Source organism: Catharus ustulatus, chromosome 1, assembly GCF_009819885.2.
Source record: "Catharus ustulatus isolate bCatUst1 chromosome 1, bCatUst1.pri.v2, whole genome shotgun sequence".
In the NCBI taxonomy this organism is placed as follows: domain Eukaryota; kingdom Metazoa; phylum Chordata; class Aves; order Passeriformes; family Turdidae; genus Catharus; species Catharus ustulatus.
In genome coordinates, this window is record NC_046221.1 from 97635585 (window position 1) to 97662574 (window position 26990).

General features: G+C 37.0%; 1 protein-coding gene across 1 annotated transcript in view; it reads right to left on the minus strand.

Moving 5' to 3' along the window:
• Positions 1-26990, minus strand: part of LOC116997754 (dynein axonemal heavy chain 5-like) — a 148842-nt gene that overhangs the window by 57765 nt on the left and 64087 nt on the right. The window contains exons 46-59 of the mRNA XM_033062842.1: positions 24838-25055; positions 23649-23960; positions 18693-18782; positions 18372-18608; positions 17698-17865; positions 13576-13782; positions 11975-12304; positions 10440-10646; positions 9221-9463; positions 8396-8550; positions 6052-6716; positions 4559-4839; positions 3976-4191; positions 1263-1430 (exon numbers count right to left, since the gene is read on the minus strand). Of these exons, the coding sequence (XP_032918733.1) occupies positions 1263-1430; positions 3976-4191; positions 4559-4839; positions 6052-6716; positions 8396-8550; positions 9221-9463; positions 10440-10646; positions 11975-12304; positions 13576-13782; positions 17698-17865; positions 18372-18608; positions 18693-18782; positions 23649-23960; positions 24838-25055 (3497 nt within the window). The remainder of the gene's footprint in view (positions 1-1262; positions 1431-3975; positions 4192-4558; positions 4840-6051; positions 6717-8395; positions 8551-9220; positions 9464-10439; positions 10647-11974; positions 12305-13575; positions 13783-17697; positions 17866-18371; positions 18609-18692; positions 18783-23648; positions 23961-24837; positions 25056-26990) is intronic.

A 26990-nucleotide genomic window follows, 5' to 3' on the forward strand; every position in this document is an offset into this window, starting at 1 on the left:
TATTTTCTTAGCATCACTCCACTGCTTTCTGCAATATCTCCTGCATACTTTAAACACTTCTTCCCTCCCTCTGTCATCTTCAGTTTTTATAATGTTTGTGACTGTTGCTATACCTGAGAATAGGCACCACTTTGCCAAGATATGTATGTTTCATTTTTTATCAGCTACAGTGTGACAAGAAAGAAAGCACTTGAATACAAAGTTAAATTTATATGTTATCCTAAACCATATATATTCAATAAAAACTATAAGAGCACGTTTTCAACTTTCAGGGTTGCATTTGCATATAAAACCACTATTTCCCCCAGGTCTTGCTCCCTTTTATAGTTCTCAATAGTAACATTTCAAATTCCGTTTTCATTAGTGAGCATCCCATTATTTGAAAAGGAAATAGCTACTTACATATCACAAAAATATAGCATTCTCTTGAGTTACTTGAATAAAAAAATATGCTTTTAACATATTTGAATCAGATCTGTCAAGATATGCCAAGAGTTTTGACTGTACCACTGATACAGTGGCTTATTCAATAAGAAACCAAACACGAGTGCAGTGGAAGCATAACGGATTGGATGTATTTCTTCAGAAAAGAGCCATAAAACTCTAGGAGCAGTGGCTATAAATCATTACATAAATATGCAAAGTCCCTTTTTTTCAATATGTTCATAGATGGAACATTTCCAAGACAATAAAGCTATCTGTAGGAATGCACACAACAGTGGCTGATCCTTTCTACTTCAGTTCAATGCTTCAACAGAATTCTATACCTTGCAACTATTTCTTTATTACATATGTACATTCGAACGTAGTAGTTTGAAACCCCAAAATTTTTTTAGGGAGATGAATTCCAGCTAAATTCCTTAAAGGATGCCTCTATGCCAAGACTGATCTCTCCTCTCCCAGATTCTATCAGGACAATGAGTAGGTTCCTTCACAGGCCAGTAGGAGTAAGGAGTTTTCTTGAAGTCATAGTGCCTGGAACCCACTCTGGGGGCAGAGAAGGTGTCATTATCTCCCACAAACAGCTAGACAGGCTCTGTAAAGAACAAACTGAATACTTACTGTATTCCCACAAGTAACAACTGTACCACAGGGTAATTGTGTGTTAAGGGGAAAAAGTTGCTAAGACATATTAAACCTCAGCTTGATTTAACAACTGGGTGTGAAGAAACATGAATCTCTTTTTTTAGGCAAAATAACACATTTTTTTCCATTTGACTATATTAATCCCTCAGAAAAATAAAATTATCAATACAAAATACCTTAAGAGGAAGAACTTCTTTATTAATACCGTAGAAGTAAGCCATTGCTTGTGTCCATGAGCAAAGACCTGCTACATTTCCACACACTTTTTTAGCAGTCTCAAGATTATAATCTTCCATACCCAAATAAGGCTCTAAAAGCTCCACAGTTTCTTCTGTAATTGAGTCCTAGTCAATGGAAAGGAAAAACTAATTTTTAAAATTGGTTTTTGAATAATGTATGCTTCACATAAACATTTTTATTTTTAAAACCATGGAATAAATTAACAAAGCAACACTGTTGCCTTTCACTCTTATAAAGGATAGATTAGTAGTTTTTGTGAACTCGTGAAAATAACTCCTACTTCCATTGCAACAGATTGACTTGAGTTGGCATTTAATATTCCTGTTTGACACATAAGATTACTAGTGCTCATAGCTCCATGACAATTTAAGCTGTTCTAAACTATAGCTGTTCCAACACTGCACCTTCTTCCCTTTTCCCCTCAACCAGATGTCCTTGCCCCATCTTAAACATCCTCCCCAATGCTCAGTGATCTAGTTTGGAAACTGATATGACAGAAATAGAAGTCAGAAAACTACTGGTTACTTTTCTTCTGTTCTAGTTCCATAAACAAGCTCACCATGGCGTCAGACAGGCACTGGTGTGCACACAGCAAAAGGAACCAAACATGCAGCTTTTGGAAGGAAAAGGGTGAAACTGCAAGGCACTGCCTTCACTTCACTGAAGCTAACCCTTTTCCTTATCCCTAAAAGAAATTTCTTTCAGCTGTTATTCTAATCCCAGCTTTTTCTCCCCCTTTCACAATCTGCTGAGAACATGAAAAGCCAGATCTTTGATGATGGTGGTTAATCTATAATTATGTAAGTGTCAGAAGAAAATGGAATTCATCTCCTCAAGCAAGGTAGAGACTAGAAGAGCTTATACAGGTTAAAAATGACTGCTTAACAATAGACATGTTAAGAATCTTCCCCTTTTTTGGCAATGTATTAATGCCTTTCTTTTAATGCATCTAAAAATCATCCACCATTCATACTGTCAAGCAATTTACCCTTTACTTGTTTTTCTGCACAGCAGAAAGGACTGCCTTGTATTCATCTGATCCTTAGCTACTTTAATAAAAAGAACATTCACTATATCACTCCCAAGATCAGCCATGGTGATGTTTTCACTATGATCATTTGCTAAAATGTAAAATAGTGCTGGACAAAAATTTTGACTTTTTTATTCTCCTACTCAAAATAATGAGCTAACAAGCTGGCAAAGGTGAAACAAAGATCAACCAGCAGTGGCATAAATTTCTGTTCAAAAGCTTGGAAAATGTCATGCTTTCCTTTCAAGCAATTAATTTTGAACTCAATAACCTTCATATCCTAATTTTCATTGCCGAAAAAATATTAGGAAAGAACAAAAATATCACAAACAAGTAAGTCTACTCAGAACTCCAGACACAATGAGCTTTCTTGTCATATATACTCAAAATGAGAAATGGGGACGGAGGGGAGCATGTGAAGAACCTCATCAGGGATTGAAGTAATCCAGTGTTCTCCCCCACGTTCATCAGTATCACTTCCTGCAGGAACTTGGTCCTACAGAAATTGTTCTGACTCCTCTGAGTTAAATGTGCTGCCAACTACCAGCAGGAATGCATACACTATTAATAAGTGCCAAAACTAGAAGTCTCATTAGACAGAAGCTTGAGTAAGGAGTGCATAATTAGTCCTTGCTATCTTAAAACTAATTTCTTCTTCCTGTTTAGTGAAGATATGACTTGGAAAAGTGACCAGACAGCCCCAGGAAAAACTGTCAACAGAGGCAGTGCAAGTTTCCACAATATGGCTCTCTGGGAGAAATGGCTCCTGAGGATAGGTGAGAATGATCTTCACAACAAAAACACTCCAGCAGCTTAGGAAAGGTACCAGCAAAATGCACAGCTAAGTAGATTAAAACATCAGTGTACAAATGAAAGTATGTTCTGCAACACTGCAGAAAAGCCAGGTTTTGCTGAAATCTGCTTGATCTCCTGGATTAGAAATTTGGGCTATGATTCTGCCATTTCATATTCTACACTAGATCTTTTTCTGGTCCAGCTACCTGTGACATCTTTTTCTCTTCCCTATAGAGAATTTTCCTTTGTCTCACAGTTCAGTGAACCTTGATGCAAAAGTTTCTGTCCTGTTTTATTTTCTGACAGAAATAAACACCTGTTCACTTTTCTTACAGTTGATAATAAGATTATCCTTCATTTCACTATTTTTATAGAGAAAGAACCCCAAAAGTTCCCAAATCATCTCATTACCTTTCCTGGTAAATTTTTTCTTATTTCCTGCTAGCTCCCTAGCAAATTTGAGACAGAATTGTTGAGTGCCTTACAGGCAAACAGCACTGGAGCAGGTGAGCCATTTGAAAAACCAAGAGTCTGCCCTTTTAAGGCAAATTCCTACTGAGAAGCAGGAACTGCCTGAATAAGATAACACTAAGCTTCTCAAGGTTTGGTCTAGTGCCTAGGATATTTCTGTCTGCTAGAAGACACTGTATGGCCCAGGAGATAAATTACTGAGATAATGAACCATGAAAATGAAGAATAGTCACAAAGTATCTACAACTGTAGATAGACAAAACTCTTTCAAACTGCCTTTGATGGCAGAAGATACTTTCATGTGAACTCTGAGGATGGTTATTGAAGCAGTAGTGCCCCGAGTAATTACTTACCTTCTGAAAAGTAAGCAACATGCTAAGAAATCCTGAATTATTCATTAGCTTCTGAGCCTCAGTCCATGATGGCTTCACACCTGAGTGTTCTTGATCTAGTGTCACTGAATCTACTTTCCTCTGGAATAAAAGCAGCACGCAGTCCATGATTCGCATTATCAGGTGAGGAGGTTTACCCAGTTTGCGAACAGTTGCAATGTCAGAGGGTTTTATTGTCTGAAAAATTATAGAAGAAAATTGTCCATTTATTTAAGCAGTCACTCCATTGCAAAGAATGATGTTCTTTTGGGAGGGCTGTATATGTAATGCAATTGCTGCAGGTTTGCAGGCCACTCAGAAGCACTACTGCAGAAAGGCCCTACAGGCAGAGACTCCACCACTCTACAACTGCTTTATTACCTGACAGAGAGTACTGCCCATCTTACCTCTTCCCCTCTTCAGTGTTCAGGGTTTTTTCTACAAGAATTTACAAGTCAGTGTTGGTCTTTCAACCCACTTTTTCCCCCCAGGTTAGAAGCACAAGCCCTGTTATTGCACATAATAACCATTAACTACATGTATGTTCAGAGTATTTGCTTCTGACCTGCAGGGCAGCCTTGGCTTCTTCCAGTGCAGGTCTTGCAGCTTCAAGCTTTTCTTCTGCTGCTGCTTTATCAATGGCAATGTCATCCACAATAGCCTGAGCCTTGTCTTTTACTGTTTGCACCTGCATTTTAACTTTTTCTGCAGCATGGGCTTTCATAGTTACTTCCAATAAAACTTCATCAGCTTTTTTTGAAGCTATAGCCAAATCTTTCTCCTTCATAACCAACTCTTGGGAGAGCTGATTTACAGAAACCTCAGCTTCCATCAGTTTTTCAAGACCTGTGGTGGACGAATTCCATTTTAGAAACAGGAAGACCTATGGGGAGAGTAACCTCACTGAAGCAATGTGGATATTTAAAATAAGTTGCTCAGATTCATATTTAGGAACACCAGTTAGTGATCCCATTGGTCGAACACCAAAATTAAGCAGGGGGATTTCTTTTAATGCCTAAAAGCCTTCAGAATCTGTCACTTGATCACTTGATCACTTATTTATATTCTTATACATTAGAAGGAGACTGAATATTAAACACACATGCTCCAAACAATTAGCATGGCAAATGAGACACTTAACAATTGTGTGTGAAATTTCTGAAATCTGTGAGAACATAAAAAGTACTAGGCTGTACTCTGTACAAAACAAAGAGGAGGAACCTGGCAATGAAAGTGAAGACACAAGAAGAGTAGGCTGAGCATCTAAATTCATCATTACATGAAGATCCAGATGAGATGGGGATAAAAAAACCTACAGATTCTTCAGCAATACAATGCTCCAATAATTTGAACTAATTATGAGAAAATCTTTAAGTATAAACATCCTTATATATAAATGCATGTAACTAAATGTAAATGCATCATATATATTATTCTAGCTCAAAAAACCCCATGTTTGTTCTTCCAGACAGCCAGCCACCCTTTACCTATGTACCCTTTATATGTGTTCATAGGGCAGCTCAGAAAATTGTCAGTGATGGGAGGAAGAAACAATTTAAAGTCATACCCACTTCCAAACAGCATTCAGTTTAGGAGACTCTCTAATTGTTTACCATGTATGACCATGTGCAGAGCAATATTTTTGAAATTTTACCTTTGGCATATACCTGTTTCTTTACAAAATTCTTCAGAGGTACTGAATATTAGCATTTAACTACCTTTTATCAGATTTACTCTTGGCATACTTTCACGTGAAAACTAGGATCTCAGTAGTTCCTCAGCATACATACATGTCATAGCAGGAGTTTCAGGTATTTTAACTGCTAACTAATACTATTTCCAAAACTTCTCTCTAGTCTGCACATTCATAAAGCTCATTGAAACAAAACCTCTGCATATTTTGTAGTCAGACACAATGCAGCTGAAATATATGAATTTGCTTCCAAATGAACGCAAGCTCACAATCTAAATCCATGCTTTTACATTCTTTTATTCAGATTCTTCTCACCCTTAAAAAAAAAAAAGAATTAACAAAAAATCAATAAGCTTTTACAGTACCTGTTCTCATGCGTTCAGACAAACTTCCAAGACTGGCAAACTTCTCTTTGTAAATAGCTTTGTAGCCTCCAATGAAGGACAGGTAAGATTTTGGCGTCACAAAACTTCGTCTCCTATATCGTTCAAAATATTCAACACATTTTTCAGCTACAATATCCTGAATTGTTCCCATGGTGTTAACAACACTCTGTTTCACTTCTTCTGTACACTCAATATGGTAAGAAGCTAAAAAATGCTGTGCAACTGCTACAAGAGCATCTTTAGGCCAATGCTGGAACCAGTCCATGGTACAGCCTGAAATCAGACCTGGAAATTTGAGTGCACGAGTTCTGAATTTTTCCCCAACAGGAGAAAAACAAAGAACCACATGCAGGTTATTCCGAACTCGAGTAAGAAAGTAATTATAAAGATTTTCACCACTGGGACTAAGCCTTGGGTACTCCTTCTTCATTGCTGGAATCAGGTCTTGTGTGATTTCACCTATTTCATCTTGTGCAAAAAGATTTGAGACTTCACCTGAAGCCAAAACATTGTTCATGTACTCAAGAAAAGCTTCATCTCTGACTTCATTGTCTGTGAATATAAAGACAATACCCTTTCCTTTTTGCCCGGCAGTGCGATACAACGTTTTCAGATCATCCAAAAGATTGCTGGTGGCATATGTTCTAGAATAGAAAAGGGTTAAGGAAAGAGAGAAGAACAAGAATTGCAGATTATCTTAGGAGATATGTATCATCTGTATCAGCTTCCTTAAGGCAAGAAAAAAAATCTAGATAGAAATTAATACCATAGCTCCTGGTTACATTTTTTAGGTTTCATTTTCTTAAACATGTTCCAAAAGTGACTGGTCAGTAACATAAATCATGTGAAATGAGGTGAAGTCAACAAAATAATGTACTGGGAAAAAGTACAGTGAGAGCAATACTATATCTAAGGCAATTATGATGCTGTTCTGAATCCCCACGGTTTCCAGATGTAATTTTTTTGTTAGAAATAGGTTAATACATCTGGATAAAGTTGTCAGGTAGGTTCTGATACCTGCAACAATTATGTAAATACAGCTGGATTATCTTCTGAAGATATTGAGAGCAGGTTAATGGAAATCATTAGGAGACAAGAGAGAATGAAACTGAGGAGTTTATTGTGTTGTATGGTTTAACTAAAATCAACTCCCAGAAATTATGCTTGAACATTAACACTTGGGTTGATCAGCTCTTCTGCACATGGAGACCATGATTTGCCCTCTTGTTAAGTCTCTTACAGCTGGTGCACACAGTAAGATTCAGATGAAGTCCACACAAATTCATCTACACATTTCAGATTATGCAATATAAAATGATGCAAAGTAATGTTAATAAAATGGAAGATATTGTCCCTAGCCAACTAAAGCTAAAATTAGAAACCTCTTTTCTTTTTAACCAGTCTCTTATTTCCAAGAATCTCTTCAAAGTCATAAGTAATTCCTGCAATACACACACAACCCATTTTTCACATATTAAATTTGCCACACAGGAAGTGCCCCAATTCTCTTTTAGCTCTCTTATTTCTGCTCTATAAACACCCATAAAGCAAGCACTGCAGAGCTTGAAAAACAATCCAGCTCTTCAGTTTGTATATGTCAGCTACAGTTAATACAGCAATTTGTGGTATTCTGAACATCAGAATTCCTCTAGTGAATCAGAATAGCCGTGTATCTGGTTCAATAATCTAACACCATTTATGGGAAATTATACTTAGAGACAAAACATGACCCAGCATCCACTCTTCACTGTGAATTTCATTCTTCCTCCCTCCATATTCATTGCCAATATTAATATTTGCCTTATTAATCTTGTAAATCTAGAGATTCTGTTCTATCACTTTGCGTTTTTTTATTCCCTTCTCTTTTTTTGTTCTCAGTGTTCCTTTCTTCTGCTTCTGGGACACAGGAAGAGATTGTGATATGTCTTTCTTTATCCTTCCTTTCATCAGAAGCCTCATAACATTATTCATAGACCTGATATGTCCCTCTAAAGAATATTTCTCAGATTTTAAATAGTTTGCAAAGGAGGATACATTCTGCAGGTCTTCATTGCTTACCCCAGTAAGACCTATGCCAAAACAGACACAGAAGGAGGGCAATAGCTACTGCCTTTCACTTTAAATTGCTATAAATTACAGAATTCTGACACTAAGTCATTGACAGAAATTGTCATAATGCAGTTTGACTATATAAGACCAGAAATACAGTTTACAATGAGGGATAAAATGTTTGAGAGGTTTGCATTTCCTTAAGTTCATTGTGAGGACTTCGTTTCTATGGCAAATTAAGGAGCAAATGTCCATGTACACTGCATTGTGTTACCTTGTTAAAGTAATCTGAAAGCTCTCATATCCAGCAATGTATGATGCTAGTCTGGTCAGACTCTGTTTTCCAGATCCACCCACACCCACCAACAATGCATTTCCTTGTGGAGTACGAATAATCCGTGATATTTTAATCAAATGGATGATTGCATCCTGTGTATTGAGAGAAAAAGGGATGAAGAGATGCAAAAATTATGCATTATAATCAACTAGCAGCATGTCACCAAGCAACAGCTTCCCAACAGCTAGATGGCTTCTCTGGTGCCTATGCCAAAGACTCAGTCCTGTACTCATCAAAATCAACAGGAGATTTCCCCCTGACTTCAGTGGACAGCAGGGCTAGCCCAAGAGAAATGTCCTCGTGTCAAGTTTGTATGAAGCAATGTCATGTGCACAGTTCGTCATCAGTAGAGAGGGCATGCCCCTTAGGGGACAGAAGGAAAAGCCGAAAGGACTCCTCCAGCCTTTTAGCTGACATATTTACAAGCCCTCTAAATAGACTGAAAAAAGTAAAATAGAAGTGTACTATAGGCATTTCTTATTCAACTGCTGTAGCTGTCTTGGGGCAAGAATTAATCTGAAATGTCCTAAAATTCTATCAAACCACCCAATCTAAAGTTGAGGAAAGCATTGTGCATCAAGACCTTTGACAAGGAGGTGACTTCCAGGAAAGCAACATGACATTCACAGTGTGTAATGTATAAACAACCTAGTTGTTCTGAGCTATCTTGAAAATAATGTGATAGAAAATACAAGATCTATGTATCACTTAGCGCAAAAGACCAGGCATTTTCTGTATTAATACAATTACAAGCAGTAGTACCTCGAAAAATACTAAATCCATCTTTGATCCCCTGACAGTTTCATTGTACTGTTGCATGAACATCTGTAATCTTTCAGCCAAGTAATCCAAAGATGGGATAGGTTCATAAATTTTAGGAGCTGTCAACTCCGCATCATCAGGTTCATCACCAGCAGTCTCCGGGACATCACGCAAGAAGTCCACAAAGTATAATTCTGTGCATTTATCTCCAAACAGATTTTGACCATGTTCCTCATAAACAATCTACAACAATACATTAAGGATTGCTTTAGTAAAGAAATTTGTCATTAGCCTCTTTCTGCGGCAAATACGGTAATTTCACGATTATAAACCGCACCTGATTATAAGTCGCATGTCCTGGTGTCGGCAACTGTCTTGGGTTACAGTACAGAGTGTGATAAAAGGTATCTATTCTATCACCATCTGTTGAGGATGGGGGCAGTGATCCTTATCTCAACAGCAGATATTCTGCTTATGGGCCATCCATTGAAACCAGGCAGGGCATTGTTCTTTATCTTTTCACAACCCATCCTTCCTCTAGAGAGTCATTTTCTGCTAATGGCCCATTGAGTCCCACTCTGTGACGGATAAAATTACTGCATCCCATTGGAAGTTGCTCCAGCCAGGGGGAAGAGCCCAGCATTTCTTACCAAAATAAAAACAGAGGTTTTGGGACACGAAGGTAGCCCCTTTGTCCACTGCACTCCAGAGGAAAAACGGATTTCTGCACATCACCACTGACCTCCGGAGAGAACCTGCACCTTCTACAGGAGCACTGCTTCAATTGAATCACATCTGTCACTGCAGGAGGATGCAGCCACCATTTAATGGGACTGCTACCAACGCCCTGCCTGACGGGGTGTCAGGTTGTACTCTGACTTTGTCAGGGTTTGGAGTTTGTTTCTTTGTAGTATTGTATTTCTATTTTAATTTCCCTAGACAAGAACTGTTATTCCTAACTCCCATATTTTTGCCTGAAAGCCCCTTGATTTCAAAATTATAATAATTTGGAGGGAGGGGGTTTACATTCTCCATTTCAAAGAGAAGTTCCTGCCTTTCTCAGCAGACACCTATCCTCCAAACTAAAACAGCAACTTTTTGTTCTTTGTCCATATATAAGCCACACCTGATTATAAGCCTCACTCCAGGTTCAGACCAAAATTTTAGTCAAAATGGTGTGGCTTATAATCATGAAATTACTATAATACTATTTGCTTACCTTCTTCATCATATCTTCAAACCAGTCTCTATCACTTTGGCTGATGAACCTGTCTGCAATAACACGCCTGCACTCATGTTGGAATAAGGCTATCAAAACACCAATGCTCTGGCAGACATCAGAAGTAACTGTAAGTATTCCTTGCCAAATACGACTGAGGTCTCGTAAATTGAAGATGTAATGAAATTTAGCTGGAGTTGGTAACATCTGCAAAATAATGTCATGAACTATATTCAAATAACTGCTAGATGAAAATATTTTTTACCTAAGTGAAAGTGAATGTGGATATTTTTACAAACTTCAGCCTTGTGTTAAAGCAGAAATACATGCTTGGCATTTAAGAGGCAACCGTAAAATGAACAAATTACAGTAGCAACAAGCAGCTCTTTAATTTCTCATAAATTTAATTTGCGTTTCCTTGACATTTTTGAGTCCCAGGAACATGCAGTGAATGGTAGCCAAGACAGGTAAGTTAATGATGGCACTGAAGACCATGGTAAAAATGTCAATATTGACATTGCTGTTGTGTTGCTCCTGCCTGTTTCTTCCAGATAATTTCTGTTATTCTCTTTTGTGCTTTCCAAGAATAGCCGAGGAAAGATTTGTGAGGAAAAGAAAAAGTAGAAGAAGAGAGAAGAGAGAAGGCAAAGCAAGGCAAAGTAAGGCAAGGTTTGAGAAAAAACAGTAATTTGGAAGATATTTACAACCTACCAAAAGCTACATTTTCTCTAGGAAACAAAGTTAATTAGTAGTAATAAGCACCAGTTCTGTTGTATATATTTGTCAATAGTGACTAGTCAATAGTTTCACCAGAAGTTCCTCTGTTTCTCTGTGTAAACCAAGTATAGGTCAACAGTGAGTTGTTTGTAAAATTCTGACCTTCTCTGGAGAGGAATTTAACAAATCCCTATCCTTCAACCACTCTCCTCCACTTTTCTCAGAAGAAGAACAAATTTCACAATTTTCACACACTTTTCTGTGCTGTAGTTTTGTTCTTTTCAAATTTTATTCTATACCTAGTATTTTTTGTCTCTTTCAAAGCAGAATTTGCCCAGAATTGCAGTCAAATCTTTTTAACAGTCTGTTTGAAATGGAAAAAGTAAATATTTATAAATTACTATATAAAATACCAGGTTTTATTTGTTTTTAACTGATTCCCTGTCCGCCAAATTTTACTTCTTTCCTAAAATTCAAATCTTTAAAGTTTCTCAAAATCCCAATCAGCTTTACAGAAGATTCGTATCTAATTTTTAATTTCTGGTTCTTTGTGCTCTCAACATTTTCTCAACTAGATCTCTCATTCTTCCTATCAGCTATGCTTACTATATTATACATATATACCTTGATGTTTATATGATCTACAGAAGACACTGCATGTGATTAGGATTTTCATCAGTAACTTGGTGCTGAGAGTAAACAATTCAGAACAGAGGCACCAGTCAGCAGTTACACTCATAGGTCACAGCTTCACAATATGAACTACAAATGCACACGACAGTATGGATGTTTCAAGGGCTTAATAGATGTGATTTTACCTTTGCTTTTGTCATTTGCCAAACCTTTCGACTTGTAGATACTAATGCTGAAGCCAGTTTACATACTTCTGTGGGGAAGTGTCGTTGTTCACAGAAATAGCCTTCAGCTATTGTTTGAAATATCTTATCAATAGAGGAAGTAGAAGGCAGCGTGCAGTTGAAGATGGTGAAGTGGCGTTTCAGGCGCTGTGGGATGTCATTCCGACCTCCCCCAGGGTGAATCATAGCAGCTACAAACTGGATGTCAACCACATTTGTGAATTCCCCTGGCTTCTCCAAACTGTAGAAACCTTTCTGTTCCATCAACTGTCTTACAATCTCATTGGTGATCTAAATATAGTCAAAAACAACAACAAAAAAAAAGGAATAGAGAAGTTAAGTGCTTCAAGGTTGCCAACATGCAACGTGGCAACCAAGCACTCAGATGCAGTGCATTGGATGCATGTAAGCTTCACATGCTAAGTAGTTGTGGACATGAAGCCAGACTTTCAACTGGATTTGCATAATTTCAATTTATGAAAAGACAGCAATTAAGAAAAGACTTTCACTTTTCAATCCAGACTATGTCTTCAGATGGACACAGGTGCTTAGATAGTGACAAAGAATGGTTAATTTAGAGAGTGACAAAGAATGGTTAATTTAGCACAATGTGTCTACTTGCACAGAGGTACTGAGTACAGAGACATACTGGAAGCAGGGAAATTGCTTTCTCTCAGCAGAATTTTTTTTTTCATTTATGTCATATTTTCACAGTATAGGTCTATAAGTATTCTTTCATCAATACCTCAAGACAGCTTGCTAGTCTTTAATGTCAACCGTGATCATAGAAATGTTTGGGTTGGAAAGGATCTTTTTATCATTGAGCCCAACCATTAAACTGGTACTGCCAAATCCACCACTAAGTCATGTCTCCAGGTGCCACATCTACACCTCCCTTAAATACCTCCAGGGATGGTGACTCCATCACTTCCCTGGGCAATCTGTTCCAGGGTTCAACAACCATTTTGGTGAAGACTTTTTTCCCTAATATCTCATCTAAACCTCCCCTGGTACAACTCGAAGCCATTTCCCCTTGTCCCGTCAACACTGACCTTACTACAACCTCCTTTCAGGTAGTTGCAGAGAGGAATAAGATTTCATCTGAGCTTTCTTTACTCAAGGCTCAACAACTCCAGTTTCTTCATAAGTCTTGTTCTTTAGACTCACCACCAGCTTAGACTTCACATAATAGTAATTGCAATTTAAAGTCAAGCGCAGATCAAAGAAAAATCTCTGAGTGTGTCTTGGATTTGCATGCTTCCTTTCCCAGCTGGTTCCCAGGACTGCTAGTTTAGAAATCCTACTAGCTACCAAACTATGCTACTATCCTACTATGCTGCCAAACCAAAAGGCACCAAGTGGTTTGACACTGTCCTTGATCTTTTGAGATTGATAGGTTATTAGCCATGTCAAATACTGGCTTGGGGAGATTGTTGTTTGTTCCAATCCATATTATGATACCTTTTTTTCTAACCTGTCCCCTTTTTCAAACCACAGATCATTATTTCCATCAGCAGCAATGGTAAGAGCACAACTCCCAAATGTTAATATTCTCCTTTTACCTGATCACCCCATTCATTAACCAGAGGCATGTTGATGTCATCAATAAAAACAGTCATTTTCTTCCCAGCTGGAGGGCCGTGTGTAGCACCCATTCTTTTGCCTATGTAACTTTCTATGCTCCTTTGGAACATATGTGGCAGAGTTGCAGAAGAAAAGTTTAGGCATTTGGTCAAGTGAACATCGGGATCATACTTGCTTGTGTAATTCTGCAAGATAAACCACTTTTAAAAGCACATCAATAACTCCAGGTGAATTAAGACAAAAGGAGACACAGCTCAGCAGCCCTGCAAAAATCTCACTCCTGCTATTACCTTCAATGTCTTCAAACTCAGTTTATTTAAGATAAATACACCACCTGCAACTTGAAATTCAAACAAACTCAGTTAATGTTTTGCATAAATTTTTAAGTATTAAAATTTATAAGCTCTTAATAGCCTTCACTAAGTATTACTAGAAGTAGATGTATGCCAACTCAAGAAGCAAATAAAGTTTGCATTAGCAATTGTCAGGGGTTTTCTGAATTTAAGTTGTTAGTGATGATCTGTTACAGCAGACTGTAAGGAACAAGAGAAAAACCAAATCCATTTTCATGGACATACAAAACTCTTAAAACAAAAGAAGTGTAAAGGAAGGGCAGGGTAAAATTTAACCCAGCTACATCACATTTACTGATAGCTATCTTTTCTTAATGAAGAAAGTAATCTTTGAATTTTATGAATATGTACAATTCCCACAGCTGCTGAGGATATCCTAAAGCAACAAAGTTACACTTTTCATATTTAGTGAGGTTTTATAATAAAAATATGTAACCCTGGAGTCATACCAAGGGAGATATATATATATACAGAGAGAGAGAGAGAGAGAACATAGGAAATACTTTGTTCAGAAAAAGTCCTGCAGTTTAGAAACAGCACTAAAAATTCCATATTTCCAACATAACGTTTTTTTAAAGATTTGATTCTTCTGCAATGACGACAAAGCTGAATATCATTTAAATTCTTATCAGTATAAGAGGGTTGACTAGAAGGGTTCCTACTTTTGTACCTCAGAAAAATAAATCGATATCATTGCTGATGAAGTGCTCTAAGAACTCCAGTGAGACATACACTCTGTGTGACAACAGAAAGGAAAATACAGCTAGAACCCTTCAAAATATTTTGATGGATGTTGTTAACTTTGTTGATACAGTGATAGCAGTTTAAGAAAAGGCACCCTTCAGAAATAGTCTTTTTTCAGACCTCACATAAATGATGACCACACGTGCAATGTATACACAACAGTCCTGTCTGTGATGTGTACTCTCTGCAGCTGAGGGGTTGGTGCAGGTCAGTGCTCAGACCTCTCCTCAGGACTCCAACACTTTGTACAAAGCTCATGTGCCAGGTGCAGGTGCCAGGTGCTGGCAGTGGGGCTGCCCCTGGTAAGAGGAGGACAGAGTTTTCCCATGCCAGACACAGACAGTTCCAGCCATCTCCAGCAGACCCACTGGAGACACAGCCTGTGTTAGGAAGGGCAAAAATGCTGCCTGGAGTTGAGAGAGAAGTGCAAAAGAAGTGAGAAAATCAGCCCTGCAGACACCAAAGTGAGAGCAGAAAGAAGGGCAGGATTCCCCTGCAGCCTGTGATGCAGACCATGGTGATGCAGGTTGTCCCCCTGCGTTCCATGGAGGTTCACAGTGGAACAGAGATCAACCTACAGCCCATGGAGGGCCTCACACTGCAGCAGCTGGATGCCCAAAGGAGGGTGTGTCCCCATGGGAAGCCCATGCTGGAGCTCCTGGTAGGACCTGCAGACCCGTGGAAAGAGAAGCCCATGCTGGAGCAGGTTTGCTGGCAGGACTTGTGACCCCATGAAGAACCCATGGTGGAATAGCTCAAGAAGAACTGCAGCCCTGGTAATAACTGTATCCCATGTGGGAGGAGGAGCAACATGAGGAGGAAGGAGAGGCAGAGTGGAGCTGTTATGGACTGACCACAGCCCCCATTTCTCATCCCATTGCACTGCTGGCCAGGGAGGACATAGAAGAGTCAGTGATAAAGGACTAAGGTGAGCCTGAGAAAAAGAGAGGGGTGGGAAGAGGGTGTTTTCAGTATTTGTTTTTCACCCTGCAATTCTATTTTTAATCAGAAATTAATTTAAAAAGTGTTCTCCAAGTCAAATGTTTCTCCCATGGCAGTAGTTGGCGAGTTTAGGATTTCCCTGTCTTTACCTCAAACCCTGTGCTGTTGAGGTGGGGAGGCAATCAACATTTGGGTAAGGGCCTTGCAGCTGGTCGAGGCCAACAAACTGCAACTGTGAATTCTCAACCATTAAAAACACATGTTTTGTTCATAAAAAACATGTGTTTTATTCATAATGGCATTTCAGAATGTTTGCATGGTAACAGTAGTGCACAGTACAGAAATGAGAACTATCTTTGAAAAAGAAGAAAAAGAAGAAGGTATTGAATAGGATTATTTTTGTTAGTTAAACTGTCAGAGAATTTTCAACTGTCCTTTACCAGTTTAATATTACTTTTTAATTTTTTTTTTTGCAATTTGTGACTTAATAGTACAGAGAATAAAGGTTTTAAGTTAACATTCCATTTTAAGTTCTGTATTTTGATTCATAGTGATGCTTTACTCAACACCGACGATTATTCAGATTAATTCAGATTACTAGCTGAAGTGTTCTATATTAAGACTCTTTTATTTTGTCATGAAGCCAACTGTTTATATCTGGATATTTCCATAAGGTGTAGTAAAACTAAATTCTACAGAAGATGAAAGGAGAAGGGGAACAGTTGTGAAGGCAGTTAACACTCACTCCTAACCTCACATGAGATCAAATATCTGCTGGCATTATGCTCCCTTGTGTAAGGAACATATCTGCTCTATAGCATAGGCTCAGTGTAAGCAGCTCCCAAGAATCAGTTCCAATTATTTTTAGGGACAGGAATGGCAGCTGAAGGCTGGAGGTTGCCAGTATCTGGACAAAATCCAGTATGCGGAATATCAAGACCACCACCCAGACCCCGCCTCTTCACTCTGCTAAAATAGTTCTCCAGCTGGTGCCAAGAACAGAAGCTGAATTACACCGGCATGCCTGTTGGCATCAACAGCTATGCTGAAAAATAGCATTAATGGCTGCTGGCACAGGTACAACTCACTCTCCATCAGGGCTCAGAGAGCACATGGCCAGGCCACACAAAGTGGTTCCAGATTTTAAGAAAGTCAAAGGTCAATTTAGGCCGGTGTTTTTCAGCTATTTTCCATTTCAAGACCTCTGCAAATCCTCCAGTGGAGGTACAGGCAACTGTGTAGCCAATTCAGCTGTCCCGACAGTAGATCAGTTTTGTTTAGCTACCTCTCATTGATCAAAGAATCCACACATTCCCCTGAAAAACACAGAAACCCTGCTGAAAAACATTAGGCTTCCTTTTTTTTTAAATAAGGGATGCCAAGTTTGCTATGACATCCTGGGTTTGTTCAGCCATTTGATTATTGACTTTCCTGTATTAAGTTATTAATTTTTTGTGTGTCATATGATTAACCTGCACCATTTTATAGTACAGAAAGCATGTATTTGATAATTTAATAATGTCATTTCCTTCTAGAGAAAGAACATGTCATTTTCAGTGAAGAAATTGAGAGAGCAGATAATAAACAGTAAATTTACCCTCTGAAAACCACCCTTACTAAAGAAAGAAGCTCTTTTTCTCTCTTCTGTTTGGCTTTTGAAGAAAGGCTGTGCAACAGGAGTGTACAAAAGATCAGTTCACACATGGCACCACTGACAAAGCACAGGAAAATAAAAAATCCTCCAACAATCAACATTTTCTTAGCAAAATCTTCCATTAGACTACTCAAAAGAAAAGAAAGCATATGAAAGATGCTTTATCATCTGACCTTGTGGACACAGTTAGCAAAGTTCTAAAGAAACCTTTATACTAAAGTGTAGAGACTTGCGGTTTTTTGCTTGTAGTCCATGTGAGTACTGGCAAAATGCCTCAGTAGGAATACTAGTATGTGCTCTGAAGAAAAATCAAATTATCCTTAACTTCAACTCAACATTTGTCTCAATATCAATTATTGCAATGTTATCATATTAATATATTATATATGTTTTTCTGTTCCACCTACCTTAATCAGAACAGTTTTTGCTGTCCCTTGTTCCCCAATTAGCAAAACAGCTTTTCCTTGCCTCATGATAGTGTGCATTAGAAAGTCTGTTCGGACACTGTCTATGTTTGGAACTAGAATGGAAGTATATTCTGGTACTGAATCTTTAGGATAAATATATGCAGGGACCTGCATAAGAAAGACATGCAAAAAGTTTGAAAATTCCTACCTGCCCACACAATCTTTTTGCATCAGAAGACAAAATCAAATGTACTTTATAAAATTTACATCATCAAAACTTCTCTTCCTAAAAGCCAAGTATGCTTTTGTAATCAATCAGTATCTTGTCATCCTTTTCTAAAAGGGTGTTAGACTAACAGAGTATTTTCATTCCTCCAGTGTCTGATAAAAGCTTTTCCTTGCTGGAATTTCTTAAAGAGCAGGGTGATAGACAATATACAGAGTTAAGATCACCTCTGTTTCATTTCCAAAGCTATTTCAAATGCACGTTTCTATTCTTTGCCAAAGATATTTATGGGGAAAGGAAAATATCATTCAAAAAAAAAGAAAGCTCTTGAGAATTTGGTAGGGTTAATCTTCCTAACCAAATTATGTAGGGTTGGAAATAAAATGTCTCTTACCATTTGCATCTTGTGTACCCATTCAGAAAGCTTAACATGTTATAGCATACGAACCTTCTTTGTCCAGTGCTCCCACTGGCCCCAGGAATTGATACCAAATTCAAACATGGTTTCCTCTCCATTCACAGCTGGAAGCTCTGTCACTGCAGAGTGCTTCCGTAGGAAGAGCTCCATTTTCAGCTTGTCATCTGGCTCCAGAAGGGCTCCAGCTGACCACATCAGAGCGAAAACAAACAAGCGAGCAATATGTTCCTCACTGAGCTGCTTCTCATCTCGGCCAGGCAGCAAACCCTGCAAAGTGGATGCAATACAGAACTACTGCCCTCCTAGAAAAAATCACAGAATCAGAGAGAGAAAAACAGATGCCATAGCTACCTGTAGGAGGTCAATAGCTTGCTTGATGTACATACATTCTAAAATCGACATTTTTGGTGTCACAGCAGAGAAAACAAAATCCATCACATCCTGGGAAGAAAAAAACATTGTTTAAAGATTCTCTTTACCAGTTTCAATGATATGATTTATTCTTAGATGAGATCAATTCCTTATTTTCAAATACATTCTAAACTTTATTTCCAAACAACAATTTTCTCCATTTCTGGGCTTATAAATATTCAGACTTTCACCATGGATTTTTCTAACAATAGCATATTAGAAAAATAACTTTGATGTACCAGAGTCAGCAGAGCTACTCATATGAGCTCCACAGAGTAATTTCCTGAAGAGCAATTTGAAGAATGCTTTTCAGTTACTTCAGGGATCTGCCTGCCATTTGTGCTCTCCACTAGAGATTTTAATCTACCATTGATATTTCTGTAGTAGGAAGATAAAAGTTCTGATGATACATACATATATAATGCACAAGCTTACCACTATAAATTTCTATCTGCCTGATCTGTTCTGGTTGCATCATATTGTACCAGTCCCTCTTGAAACCAATACTCTCATTTTCCTGTATAATCCTGGCAAGATTCAAAAAGAATTTTTGAATTGATTTTAATGGAAGCTGGATTTTCCTCAGGTTTCTTCATAGTGATGGCTACCATGTCTTGCCTTTGCCAAGTGTTTTGCAACATCTTGAGCAAAGTTTCAAATGGATGTAAAGTCCTCTCTGAGATTTGAAGTGCAAAATTTTAAAGTATCTATTGCCATCCAATAGTACAGACTGATGTAAATTATAATCCACTTCCCCCTTCATTCTACAATCTGTAATATAATACTCTCCCTATGGGTTCTATTTTCCCTCTTAATCTTTGGAAATCAATACTGGCCACTCATTCTGGGAAGTGAAAGTATAACAGGGCTAGTATGGGAGATAGTAATTTTGGAGGAATTCCATTTATAGATGTCATGACCTGTCAGGGAGAAAGCTAAGACAACAAAAACATTAAATTGCCCAAAGACAAAAACAATTTACCTAGATACTTTTTAAAAATCTCAGAGCTGTTTATCCATGTTTTTGCCCACCCTCCTGAGGTCCATCCCACTAGAATACCAGGTAACACACACACAACAAAAATATATATTGTGATCAAAACCTCACTTAGGCATCTTAATCTAGAGTAGGGCTTATGGATAAGTGATCTAAGAAGATAATATGAGTGTGGATACACAGAATCATGGAATAGGTAGGGTCGCAAGGGACCTCAGCGGTCCTCTACTTCCTTCAACTCACCATGGGCAGGGATGCCACCCACTCTATCAGGTTGCTTCTTTTATTTCTTGCTGACTAGCAAAAGTGTTTCCACCTCTGTGTGCTGCCTTTTTGTGGCTTTCCTTCAAAAATGCCTGGTTCATACCCAGAGGTACATAGGGTGCTCAGCTCAGGAACTGAGGGTGTTTTGAGTCCCACAGGGGAGTGCCCACAAGCACCGTGGGAAATTCAAATCTAAGACTTAGAATTTGGAGCTAAATCTCACTGAGATTTAGCTTCTTCATCCGTAAAATAGAATAGATGTCTCATAGGGCACTGTAAATTGTTTAATAATTGATTTGAAACACACAGAATAAAGATATTTCATGCGTCAAAGTATTCTGTACTATCAAGAGCCCAATTTTCACCAGAACTAGTTTTATGGTACTTATGATTCCAATGAGGTTTCTGTAGTTTATGAAGGGTTTTTTAAATGTTTTCTTTTTCTTTGAGTTTATGGGGGGAAGAAATCAGTTCCATATATGCTAGTATTTTATTACTACTACGATTTTTAAAACAATACATGGCTGAAAAAGGGATGCAGGATTAACACAGAAATTTGTATGAATTATTTGGACAGGGGGACTGGAAAAATCAGTTGGGTCATGACAAATACATGTAAATTTCTAAGAATTTAGATCAGCAATTTACATTCCCTTACAAGGAGGCCGAAAAATGAAGTCAGATGCTAAAAGTTTGTATGAAAGAAAGATCCTTTTGCACAGAGTAAAATCACTATAGAACTCACTGGACTACAGAACGCTCTTCAGGACAGGAAGTTGGTAACATATTCAAAGGGTTTAGACAAGCAAAAGAACAACTCAGAAAGTTATTAATACTTGTAATATTAATTTTTACATCAGCATTTAAATATTAAAGGTAAGAAACTCTTTGGATTATAAATTTAGCTCTATGCTCCAGGCACAGTAGCATAGCAGCCTTTACACAAATTGGATTAGTGTGAGATTTAATGTGGAGGAAGAAAATTAGTCACATCTGAAAATTAAGTTGCTACTACATTTTTTTTCATTTAAACAAAACGTGGACGTGCTGAAACTTATGTTATTCACATAACATCCATCACTGGTTTGAACTTCACACTTTGCAGACAATATCAATAACACCACTCAGGTAACTATTTTAATTATTTCAGTCCTTTGAAACTGTCTCAGATAATTACTTCCATCAGCTAAGCAATTCTGTTGCTTACAGGTAGCGGCATCATTCACAGACCAGGAACTGGCAGTAGAGAAATTCTAAATTTAAGAGAGACTTTTTATAGGGATGTGAGTTTATTTGAAATTACTGTGAAGCACGAAATGTCGCTGAGAAGAAAGACTTGGAAAAGGGAGGGGGAAAGTCCAACCCCTCAATCACTGTTCTAAAAAAAATCCTGTGGAAATAGAAAGGACTCTAAGGTCACCTTAAATTGAAATAAGGTTGGGTTTGGGGTTTTGGTTTTGGACTTTTTGTCTTTTGTATTTTAATTTTGCTTTTTTTTTTTTTAATGTATAAAAACTGGTGACTTACAGTGCCATTTACAGTACACATGAAAAGAATAAATACATTCTTTCAAAACTTATTCAAAACTGTTATTCTCTGCTCTTTCCTCCTCCATTATGCGGTGCCTTTATTAACAATTACTTTATCCAACATGAAGACTTTCAGTGACAAATACTATTAAGATCAGCATAAATAATGAGAGTCTTTTGTAGGCAAAATGGAATTATTACAGCTTTTGTCTTACATCTATTTTAGTTGAGTTTAGATTAAATTCAGAAAGTCTCTATATGCCTACTTAAGATTGAGTCTCCTTGGTTACTATATTTCCATCTATACACTAACCTTCATGCTCTTTGAAAAATCAGATCTTAGTAAGATGTTTATATCCATGTTTTTCTTAATACTAGCATTAAATTCACCAAGGTCTATATCTGGGGTTTGACTACCAATGTTGATGAATCATTTAAAAATTTTTCTTTTTGAATTTTATCCTTTTTTTTAATGTGGCAGAAAATAATAACTATAAAAAAGCCATGTGAACACAAAAGTAGTGCTACTCTCATCTGTAAAATCACTTTTATTGACTCTATTATTTGAGAAGCAAAGACAGCACATTAAAAGTGAAAGAAAACTGCCAGCATGACAGCTTTCATTTACATTTTGATAGTTCTAAATGCAGCCTTCAGCACTGAACTAACTTCATATTTCACTGCATTTTCATTTCTTAATCTAATAAAATACATATTTTTCTGGACTTTATTGCTATTGCTTCAGGCTTGGGCATTTTTACGTTGTTGTTATGTTTTCAGAGCAAGTTGTAGCATAAAATATAAATAGAATTGTGGCAAAGAAGCAGTAGATTGACCCACATATATATTACTTTGGAAGCATATTTTAAAACTCATTATCAGAATTGTTTCTCTTGCTGTTGCAGTAAATACTATGTCATATCATTATGTTTTGGAGGTAGAACAAAATGAATAGCTTGTTAAACATTAGTTTTAAAGTAACTGTGCAGTGAAATGAAAAGTAGAATGTTAGAAGACATTATCATTCAGGGCATTCTAAACCTATATCAATCATTGCTTTTATTGTGATGTATAAAAAGCTCTCTGAAATGTCACTCAAAGTTCATTAAAATCTGCATTTTTAAAATGCAAGAGCAATGAAAAATATTACAGGAGAAACCCCTATGAAATCTGACGCCAATTACATGAGTAAACAGGCAGGAGCATGCTGATGGAGAACCAAGGTATGATGGAAATTGCATTTATTTTACAGATATTGAGGAAATCAGAAGATAACAACACTGCAAAGTTGCAAAGACATAAATGTTTCTTTAAAAACATTCAAAAGCAAAAATAAATATTCTAATGTGATTGAAGAAGTATACTACTGAGATTATGCTATTCCACCCACTGTTGAGTACAACTGCTGATAATACTGCGGGAACCTTTCTAATGATTCAGTAAGGTAAGGCCAAACAGAGCGGGGGAAACATTCAGCATTCTTCCTTTGGATCTACTGTTTGAACACAATTTAGTCAGACAATGTATCAAAGACATGCAGTTTTAAAAAACACGGATAATAAAGTCAGAAGAGACAACTATAGTCAGAACTACAGAGCAGCGGAGAGCACAGAACTACCCTGGATTAATTTGAATTATAGAATGTCTTTTTAAAAATAAGTCATGGATCAAATGCATTCCTGTTGCATAAGAGCAAATCTAGCTCAATTTCTTTCTAAATTTATTTCTTTGTATTTAAAATAAAATAAGAAGTTTACCCACTTCCTTTGTGTATCCTAACAAGAATTATAATTGCAGTATTAAAATTACAAGCAAAAAGAATATGTTTTGCCAACATGCAATATAAAATAACCAAAAGTTTAACAATTCATTGCCAACCATCATATGCAGACAAAACAAAACATTCAGATTATTCATCTGTTATAGCTTCAGTCATTTATTCATGATAGAGAAAATTTTCTCTCCTTTTTTTAATCCTTCATCTTTAGTTTATTACATAAACAAAGAAATGTAAATAATTGAAAGAGCACTTAGGAAGAAGCAATGCTTCATTTAAAAAAAGAATAAAAAATACAATTCTTTTTTCTGAAGTAGTTAATTAATTACCTGAAATACAGCATTAAAGCAATTCCATAGGACATTGGAGTATGTAACTGGTAGTGTCTGAAGCCAAGCCCTTAAAATAGGTTTCCAGTCTAACACAGAAGAACTCATGAAGACCATCCCATTACGAGAAACTGTTGCAGGGGAAGCATTGTCAATGTTGTGAGGTTCAAAAACAATTTTGCAATTGGGGGACATCGGAATGCGATCTCCATTGGCCAAAGTAAGGGTCTTATTATCATCCAGAACAGAGTTCAGATTTTCAATCCAAATTGCATCAACAGGTCCATCCAAAACTATCCAGATATGTTCACCCTAAAAAAAAAAAATTGAGACACACACATTCAACTTTACCTACATTGATCAAAACCACACATTTATGTAATACCAGAAAATGTACTCTTAGATATAAATAATATCATAATTTGGTACTCAGCAAAAAAGCAATAAAAAATGCCATTTTTGTAATTTGCTCAGTGATTTTAATTCTTTTGTTATTTTGTGTCACACTAAAAAAGATATTAAGAAACAATAAAAGTAATTTGTGCTATACTGAGCAGAAAGTTGGATCTTTCTTCTACAAAAGTACATCAGCCAACCCAGCATCTGCCAAGATGGATGAAAACATTTCCCATTAACTGCAGTCATAGACACAGGCGCAAAGTCAGTCCTTGTGGGATGTTACCCAAGTATTTCATGAAAGGTGTCCCATTTTCCAAACCAGAACTGCATGGTTGTTCAGTAGATGTGAGTGTAATTTTGATTCTGTGAAAGTGATCTGCAGGTTTGATAAGAGAATTGGGAAATGCCTACATCGGTTTCTTACCAAAGCCTTACATTCTGATATAATTAGTGAAATAAAGTGGCAATGACTTAAAACCAGACAGGAGATTTTCTGTCCTCACATCAAAACATGAATGCACATTGGTTTTGTGTTTGGAGTGCTTACAGAAGAAAGCAAACCACTTAAAACCTTTTCGAATACTGGATGTTTGGGAAGCCTAAAGCTATCTGGGATATATATATATATATATATATATAATTCTGACTCATGTACACTGAGTTCATCAGACACAAAGCAAAATTAACACTGCATATTCCCATTATAATGGAAGACCTTTCAGATAAATGACAGGTAATGACACATTATGGAAACAGTATTAAATGTCTGTCATGATACAATATCCATTACCTTCTTTGCCTTTAAAGTTTTTCTCCATAATGTAGAGAAAATACCATCTGTCCAGTCATTTGTAGCAACATCAAGGGTACCGAACATCTGGGAAGCTGTGATTGCCTTTGGGTTCATTCTCATCTCTTTATGAGGAGCACCACAATCTGTCATTGCTTTCAGCAAAATATTAATGCACTTTGTCTTTCCTGCACCAGTTGGACCTAGAGTCATCATACCTTAAAACAATATAAACATGGTTTAAAATGAAATGTCAATGTGTTGTGCTACTATTTAATGGTTCATTGCATCAACGATCCTTGTTTTATTTTTATCAAAAGCCAATACAAAAGGATGTTTCTCACTTCACTTAATGTTGATGGAAACAGAATTTGAAACTATTATTTAAAGGCCTCTATAAATATCTCTAAATTATGATAGGCAAGCCTATGTGGGTCCATACCCTCCCTCAGGCAATTCTTTTGTTTATTCTAATGGGACAACACAACTGCCTTTTGATGTTCTCATGCAATGACATTGACGTGAATGGTGGCAAACAAATCCAGAAATTTCTAAATGTATCTAATTAGAATGAGTATCTTCCAGTGATATACAGAATCAAGTGCATCTTTCTGATGCAAAAGTAACAAAAATATGTAACTGCATCCACCCATGCTGACATATTAATAGATCTTTCTTACATAAAACCAGTTAAGAGCGACCACACTTAATTCATTGGTGTATACATGTTACCCAAGAAAAATAGATTGTGTCTTCAAAAATAAATTGAGCCTACTGTTGATCTTCTTTAGTAATGTTTTCTAAATCACCTACTCAATAGGCCCAGAATCTGTCCAAAATCAGATGGGACATTCAAATTGAGACTTCCAAAGTAATTTAAGGAACTTAGATAAGTCCTATTAGCCCTAAAGGCAACTGGACAACAAAATCCTTAGTTGGCTTTGAAAACTTGTTCAACCAAAGTATGGAACAATCACAAACCCAAATAATAAACCTAATCCAGTGCCATGCACATCGTGTGACACTTCATCTAAAACTAAAGGGAGCTGGATGTTCCCTGAAACAATCTGAGGACTCAGAAAAACCACTTACTTGTGCCATATGTTACATATGGGGAAATCTAATACAAACCCTTCAGTGTTAATTAAATGGCTTTTCTGCTGGTTTCAATGTTATTTCAACCAAAATTGTTATGCCAAACAGATTTCAGGATCCATGCACTGAATCTCCATATGTGTGTGTGTGTATGTGTGTGTGTTTGTTTATTAAAAGCACTTCATGTGCACATAAGGTCATTTCTCCTCATTATGTGAAATCCCATGGTGACCTCTCCACAAATTCAAGTTCATGAGTAGGACAAGTGGAAGTCAGGAAAACATAATCTTTTTCCCTTAGTGTAGCAACTTTATTCATAGAAAGTCAAAATCTTTTGGCCCAAGCATCCAATTCTTCGGACAATTGGAGCTGCTGATTTCCTGGGTATAGTAGGGATGTGTGCCAAGAAAAGACATCTAAGCAGAATGTCATGGTGGCTCCTGAAAATTTTTGAGGAATAGAGGAGCTTTAGTGTCTCACAGATCAAGTAGCTTCTTTTAAAAAGAGACACTTTTAATCATAACTGAAAACATTAAAACTTCCAAGGTTCCTATACAGAAATAGCTGTTATGGAACATTGCACCCAGAAATCTGGATGTAAATTAGTAATTCTGCACAGTACTAACTAATTCTTCAGTCTAACCAATAATCTGAATCAAAAGTTTGAGGCAATAAGGAACTCAGACTGTGGTAGGTGAATGAGTATTTCTTTTCACTTATTTCATTAATTTAAGCTGACTATTCTTTTATTATTATAAGAAAAGGGAGAATAAGAAGGATGATGTCTTTATAAATCTTTGCTGCTTTAGTTACATTTCCTTTATATTTTATCCTTATTATACAAAAAAATCATTAGTTATAGGTTAGGCAGATGGGGGATATTTCAAAATAGGGGTCATTTTTTTCCACTGAGCTATGAATAGCAAAATTGGATTCACTTTTTGATACCCTTCCCAGGACAGGATAAACTTTACTCAATAGCTTTTTCTGCACTGTAAAAATGCATTTTCAGAGAATCAAAGAAGGGTTGAAGCTGGAAGGGACCTCTGGAGTCCATC